This window comes from Arachis duranensis, chromosome 9 (assembly GCF_000817695.3).
Source record: "Arachis duranensis cultivar V14167 chromosome 9, aradu.V14167.gnm2.J7QH, whole genome shotgun sequence".
Classification (NCBI taxonomy): Eukaryota; Viridiplantae; Streptophyta; class Magnoliopsida; order Fabales; family Fabaceae; genus Arachis; species Arachis duranensis.
Window position 1 is genome coordinate 12,658,874 of NC_029780.3, and position 7,948 is coordinate 12,666,821.

A 7,948-nucleotide genomic window follows, 5' to 3' on the forward strand; every position below is an offset into this window, starting at 1 on the left:
TTATGTACATCAAAATTAAATTTATATTATTAATATATTTTTTTATACAATCATTGAATTATATATTATTAATATGAAAAAAGTATTTAACTTACTTAATCACGTAGTAACGTAGAAATTTTATACAAATGCAACAGTTTAAAATTCTCCCAGTTCACACCGCAAACAGCGATTTCATATGAACTTCACAAAGTGTTTTGTAGGAAGAAAACAAATTGTTAACACAATTTTTATTTTGTTTATAGACTTTGAAGCTGAAAGTGTGATATGTATGTGAGTGGAATAGGTCTTTATTTTGTTTGTTTTCTGTTCTTTCTTAATTTAGATTGAGATAGATTACTGTGGTTGAGCCGTCACGCACGTTACTTTTATGTAGTAAATTTAAAAAAGTATGATATTATTACATAAATAGAGAATACACTGGCAGACAACATAATGAACTTACAAATGGTAAAATTTAAACGGAGCTCCGGATATATAATTAATGGAGAATATATATTTTGATTAAATCAGTGGAATGCACATGATCATTGGAAGTGGAGATTACAGGCTTATATTTTCTGTAAATAATAATAATAATAACAATACAAAAAAAATTGGCATATAAAAGGAAATGAATCCTCTATATAGTAGGAATTATTGTAAACCCCAAAACTGAAATTATTGTAAATTGTTTGCTAACCTTTGGTTGAGCTTTCAATTAATTAACGAATTAACGATTATTTTTTTAAGAACATACATCTAAGAGGGAAAAAAAAAAGACATACAAAACAGATTTACTTACTTAGTACACAGGTTTCTATTTAGTCGATAGATAGTTGCAGTACTATTTTCATGTAATATTTACTCACGGGAAGAACTAGAATAGTTTTTGGAGGGTATCAATATAAACAAAAAAAAAATATAACTTTAGAAAGAGAAAAAAAATTAAAAAGAACCAATATATAAATTAGAAGAATATATATATAATTTTAAAGGAGGGTCATTGCCCCTTTAAAATGTATGAAACTCCGCTCCTATATTTACTCATGAGTGTATAAATATAGTAAAAAATAAATATTTTTTTTCTAAAAATAATAACATAACGTGTATAATCTTAGAAGTGATTATGAAGTACTGGAAAGAGTAAAGGGCTAGAAAGAGAAAGAGAGAAAAGATATTAGAAAGAGAAGGAATTTTTGAAACGAAGGGGGAGAATTTGCACTTTCGATTTTAATTTTTGTTATCGTCAGTTAAATCTGACAGTAATTATTACTAAAATGTGTCGTTTTACTGAAATAGTTTCGGATTTAGTCCATATTAAAATTTATGTCTTTTTTTCATTATTTTGTCGTCAAGTATTACCGGTGGTATTACCAGCGAATGTATTATCGGAATCAAAAATTCGTCGGTAACAGTTTGTCTAAATAAATTATATACCAAAATCGTCTATAAATTTGTCGATAAAACCGGCGATAATACGTGACACTAAATTCAACAATATTTAATATATTTCTTATAGTGATAACTCATTAAAATATTAATGTATATATTTAGTTTCACAATAGAATTTATTTATATTTTTTATTTTTCTTAAATTAAAACTGTTGATTCTTAATTTTTTTCCCTAAGCACAGGATCAAATTTTATTTCTCTTTATCATTATTGCATCCTTTATTTTGTTCTTTTATTAATATTATATATATTTAATAAATAAAAAGAGAGAATGTCCTGTTAAAACACAAGTAGTATGAATAATTATTTTAATTTCGTATACCCTATCCTTAATTGGCATAACTGCACGAATGATATCATTGGTATCCAATCTACTTTTATATATCCATTAACATCTAATTAAGCACAAAAAACCAGAAACTTCTTGCTGTCAAGTATCAACACCTAGCATTGGTACATGCATATGTACGTACGTGTGAGCATTCCTTTGCTGGGTATGTCACTTAACCACCATGCACAACCACAACCCACTATATATAGCATAAAAGGAATTATGCAACATGAAATTAAACTTTATCGGTTTAATTGGGTGGCTATATTAAGAGTAGGACCAACCTTAGCTTTGTTAAGGTTCGAGTCTCTAACACCACAAGTGGCTTGATCACTTACTTGGTCATGTCCGAAGATAGGGGCACATATTGGGTCAATTACATTAATACCATGTTTTGTATTATTATCTTAATTAAGAGACAATATTATCTCGCCTTCTAGAGACATATTTCCCATCTCTAAACTCCTAAATAATAATTAGGAAACTATATATATATATTCATAAATTGGACTAAATTGCAAATAATTAATTAAGTGGTTGTCATGATTTATTTCATGGTTTGGGCTGTCAACATTGTTTTTATGTGTATGCCCTCTCGATTGTTAGTTTCCTACCATATTCTTTCAAATCAACAGCACGACGTGCATTACATAAGATGTGCTACTTTTTCGATAAGTTAGCAGAAATTATTTATAAAAGTAATAAATTGTAAAGTAAAACACTTATATAAACTAAAAACAACTCGATATTACATGAATCATCCAAAATAAAAAAATGTTACGTGAGCGTCTCCATGCATATTATTATATAAATTGAATTTACTAAATTTGAATTACAAATTATAGTAATAAATCGAATTAGAGTGTATCGAATTATGAGTAATTAAATATGTTGACAAGTAGATTTAACAATTTTGGTTAGAGTTTGTAAGTTTTTATTGTTAGAAGTTTAACGAGGTTAAAAATTTTGTTGGAATTTAATTTAATTTAATTTAAATTTGAATTTCAAGTGTTGGATTAGGTAGTAGAAGATTAGCAAAAATTTAGAACGATTTAATTTATTTTAAAAAATTGAATTATCAAATATTAGATTAACGAGGCATTACAATTTTAGTTATATACTAAAGGGTTTAGCTTTCCATAATAAATACTAGATTAACTATGTTCTTTTAGAATTTAATTTAGTTTTGGTTAAAGTATTTCTTTATTAGAATCATCTAATTTTAGCCTTTCAGGTGATTTTGATTTTCTAAATTGTTATGGTTCTAAGAGAATTTTTTCATTGTTATGCAGCCCACCACTGTATCACGAGCATGAGGAGACAGCATGGTATACCCTTAGACGATAGGATCATGCCGTATCTACAGATGACTGGCCTGATCCATCTTGCGAGGCTCAATAACCACTAGTTTAGAGTAGATGAGTCATTAGTGAGTGCATTTATTAAGAGATACCGTCCGAAAACACATATATTTCACCTGCTAGATATTTCAGACAATTGTCGTGTTGAACGAAGACGTCATGTCGGGACACGTTCAAATCAGCGTTAGTGAATGTGGCTTGACGGTGCCATCGATGCATTAGAGGGAAGGGATCAAGATCGTAGAGGAGCTAAGGATCATGACCGTAGAGGAGTTAGGAGTGGTGGTTGAGGTAGAGCACGACGTGGAGGGAAAGGTGAAGAGGATGAGAGTAACGGTGGAGATGACGGTTGTGATAGTGGAGATGATAATGGTGATGATGTTGGTGATGGAGGTGGTGATGGAGGATATGACAGAGGTGATGAGGGTGGAGATGGAGGAGGTTACGGAGGCCATGGTGGTGGACGTGATGGTGGTATAGGTGGTGGTAGTGGAGTTGGTGACAATGGTGATCATGGAGGATTGAAGAATGACCATGAAGCTGCATTCTCACTCCCACAAGTGCGAATGCGACATGAATGATATTGGAATTTTCATATTAAGCAATCGCAACAAGCAGCGTACTCCATATTTGTCGTACAAGTGGATCCCGTCGACACTAACCAACGGCTTACAATGTTGGAAGTAGGACTTGATGCACGGTGGAAATGTCCAAAAAAGACAGTAGAAATAAACATGCGACTCATCGACTAGCCCATCCACTTGAACAAGACTCGTCCTCAATACTACAAAATGACCCGACATTGTCATCTACACACCTAGTATCCATGGCGACAACTCATTATATGAGTCTTTTCAATCTTTGTAAATCTGAGCTACGACCTTCTACTTAGCCAACCAAACCCTTCTGTAAATCGTTATAAAATCGAAATGTGCTTCTGTCGCCTTCAACAGTACCTTGATCGTGTTGACAGCATTAGCTCTAATAATAGGCAGTATGAAGTTCGAGATCACATGGTAATCAAGCATCATATGATCATTTGATATCGACATAGCCAGAAAAGTATGAGGTCTATTGTACCATTTTACCTCCCAAATACCTCTGCGCTGGTGGATACTGGTCTGAATCAACCATGTGTACCCATTGCCAAATTCCTTACACTTTTCATAATACTTGCGATAATCAAATTCCAACACTTTGTACTCAACCCCACAGTGGATGCTATAAGTCTCCACGCTTAAGACGGCCTCCATTTTATCCTGAAACTGCTGACTAACTTATAACTTATCTAGTCCTCCTGTATCCTGTGTATCTCTGACCCCAAATCCAACAGGTACACCAGGTACCCCCTGCGATCTCATAGCATCCAAGTCCAAAGTTAAAAAGTAAGGGGGTACTTCTGAGTTCTTGAACTAGCCGCTACACCACTCCCAGCTGAATTACTCCTCACTATGTCATCATCACTAACATCAACAATCGTGGCAGGCTCCATATCATCATCATCATCTTCTCGCAGTACATCTTCCACACCATCCAATGCTCTACCCTGTCCAAAAACCAGTACCATATCAGGAGTATCGGCCATTGCAATCGCAAGCTTACCAAAGGGTCGAGTATAACCTATTTCTCCGTCATGATTGCAATTTGGATCAGCTGCGAAGGACGGTGAGGTAACCAAAACTGTCTCAGGTGCAATCACGGGCACAGATGAAGAGGCACCAAGAGGCATTGAATTAGAGCAGGTTGCCATTGTTGAAGGTTGAGGATTCCGATTCGAACCTCCTGAACTACAGATCACATCTACAAGTTTGGCCAACAGCACAGGGGGTCCTCAACTTGAAAAACTGCCGACGACAATAGAACAGACTTGCAAATCTTGGTCACTGTCTATGACGTAGGAATCGTACTTCACATTAATTTACAGCACTGAAACCAGAATTCTATAGAATAACTTCCCCATCTGTTTCACGCCTTGCATCTCTAGTTTTTGGATTATAGTATTCTGAAACTCGGTGAAACTTGTTGAAGGTTTGAGGAAAACACTAAGCGGATCCTTATCAGTAAATTTAATTCCAAAACTCATTTTTTTTAATCGACCCTCTATAATGCAGTAGAACTAAAAAATTATCATCACTAGCCATTGTAACTTCCACTATTATGAAGAATTCATGTTTAGCTCCTATTTATATACATTGATTTCATACTAAATCGAATTTTTTAAATTCGATTTATACATATAACTTAATGCATACTACTTCGAGCATAGTGGATTCGATTTACTCCTAGCTACCATTTAGCATAATCAAATTTGTTACATTCGATTTACTAAGGGAATGCAAATCAAATTGGCTTAAATCGATTTATTGTTACACCATGTAATTCGAATCATACTGATTTAATTTAGTGCCACGTAAAGTAATTCGAGTTGAGTTAATTCGATTTATACTTAAAACAATGTTTCTGTATAATTTGAATCTGTATGTTTCGATTTACTATTATATTTTATAATTCGAATTAGTTTAATTCGATTTATATAGAAGTACGATTCAAGATATCTATTATTTTAAATGATTCATGTAATATCAAGTTGTTTTTGGTTTATATAAATATTTTACTCTAAATTTTATTAATTTATAGATACAAATTTTAAAAAATATAAATTTAAACTGTATTAATTTATATATATAAAATTCTGATAAATATAAATATAAATTATATATTTTTTGTGTATAAAATATTTATAAATATAGTACAAATTATTATTTATTAAATATTAACTAAAAAAATAATATTCGTTAGTCATGGAAAACTGTAAAAGAGTTCTTGCTTTAATATATGATTGTCCTTCTAAGAAATTCATTTGAACAGCAATGTGGAGTAGCAAATCACCACCTTGCCATTAAATGAGGTGTCTCAAAGCATTATGTATCATTTTGTTTGCGGGCCTTTTCCAATTTTATTCATTGTCATCAGCCATGACTTTAATAACTCAACTGCTATCATCTCATTCTACTCTCATCTCATTCTACTCTGTTTAACCTCCATGTATCGGTTGTTGTGCATTCAAACCAAAAAGTTGACTAAGACCTGATCCAAAATAAAAATATTTAATAATAAAAAAATATTAATAAAAAATTATCAAAAATCATTATTTTTAATTTTATTTAGTACATATATATTATAATAAATAAATATTAAATAAAATAACTTTAAACGGTTTAAAATAATTATTTTTTATTTCTTTAATATTACCAAATTCAATCCTACATCATCATATAACTTAATCTTAGTTCAACAAAACTCATTTATATAATACACACGTAAAATTAGGTTTTTTTTTTTCTAACATTTGTATTTTGTGTTTTTTTTTCTCCTAAAAAATATAGGAGAAGAAATTCAAATGAAGAAAAAAGAGAAAGAGGAGGAGAGAATGTTGGTGATAACGATAACAAAAGAAAAAAATAACGAAAAAACGTGCAATAACAATACAAAAAAAATGTACGTATATGAATATAAATGACTTGTAAAGACTTGCTTAAAAAATAACTTATATACAAGGAATAATTATATGTAGTCTTAATTAACACAATAACCACAGCAATAGCCTTCACCATCATGGATATAAGCATAATTTTTTTTCTTATGCACCATCTTCCAAATTTTTCTTTTATCAACAGATTTCTTTTTTTTTTCGCAATTCTAAGACAAAATCATATGCCAAATAAACACATAATATGAAAACGAAGAAATATAGAAGAAATACAAAGAATACGAAAACAATATTTACTGCTTTTTTTAAAAGAAAAAAAAAATAACATCTTGACCCTCTAAAAATAATTTCAATTTGACAAACAAAATACGGTAAATATAAGAAAATATACTTGAAAAAGTATTTTAGCTAGAGATTATATCTCGATATGATTTTTTACAAGTTTACTTAAAAAAATATATTTTCATCATCCAGATTTGATGATATATATTATATATACTGAAAGTGTCAGGGAATATTAATTTTCATAATATATGTAACACATAAATACAATAACTCAACAAAATAACTGAGCTTTATAGTGTACGTATATGTATTTTAGAATATGTTCCATCATAACATCATGCAGAAGAACTTGCAGGCTAGGTTCCCTCTGCAATCAACGAAATTTACTCTTTCTTTGCCTGTCTCCACAGATTATTGTCTCCCCAATTATTTAGACACAAGATTGTCTCCCCATTTATTATTTCTGAAAATGTTGTTGCCGCCTTAGCTTCTTTTAATTTAGAGTGAATATTCAAATTAATTTTTAAAATATTTTAAGTTACATACTTTTATTATTTATAAATTTTTATTATTTTAGAGATTTTCGAGAGGGGTTGATTTTTCTGTAAAGAGAGTTAATTTGTCTCAAAAAAGAATTTGTCAAAAATCCATAAAATGTATTAGACACTAGTTTCTCAAATACGTATGTTAAAAATTTTATTAAAAAAAGATAGAGAGACTATATATTAGACAGATGTATATTTTAAAAAATTTTAAAATAATAAAAATTTATTAAAAACTAAAATAACTTATCTAAAATTTATTAGAGACTAATTTAAATATATACTCTTAATTTAATTTGCTTCTTAAATATTGACACATATGCATCCTTCAAAGTTTAATTTTAATTTCGTTTACAAATCTACTCATTAAAATTTAGAAGGAAAATACTAATTTATTAGATAAATTTGACCTCCACATAAAATTTTTTGGAGATACAGGATAAATTAAGTCCAGCAAATATAGTCTTACGTCAATTCTTTAATTTTGTTCCAAAAATGACTTTTT

At 30.2% G+C, this 7,948-nt stretch overlaps 1 protein-coding gene across 1 annotated transcript; it reads left to right on the top strand.

Annotated features, from left to right (window-relative positions):
- The first annotated feature begins 3,077 nt into the window (after positions 1-3,077).
- On the top strand, positions 3,078-3,707 carry LOC107464725 (uncharacterized). The gene is made up of 2 exons (XM_016083682.1): positions 3,078-3,121; positions 3,422-3,707. Exons 1-2 carry the CDS (start codon positions 3,078-3,080, stop codon positions 3,705-3,707), a joined length of 330 nt encoding a protein of 109 aa, XP_015939168.1.
- Positions 3,708-7,948: the final 4,241 nt, after the last annotated feature.

Bases quoted from the DNA above. Each gene is read 5' to 3' on its own strand.
- LOC107464725 (XM_016083682.1), top strand. From the start codon at position 3,078: ATGAGGAGACAGCATGGTATACCCTTAGACGATAGGATCATGCC. The intron at 3,122-3,421 runs GTATCTACAGAT...TGGTTGAGGTAG, and splicing joins TTAGACGATAGGATCATGCC to AGCACGACGTGGAGGGAAAG.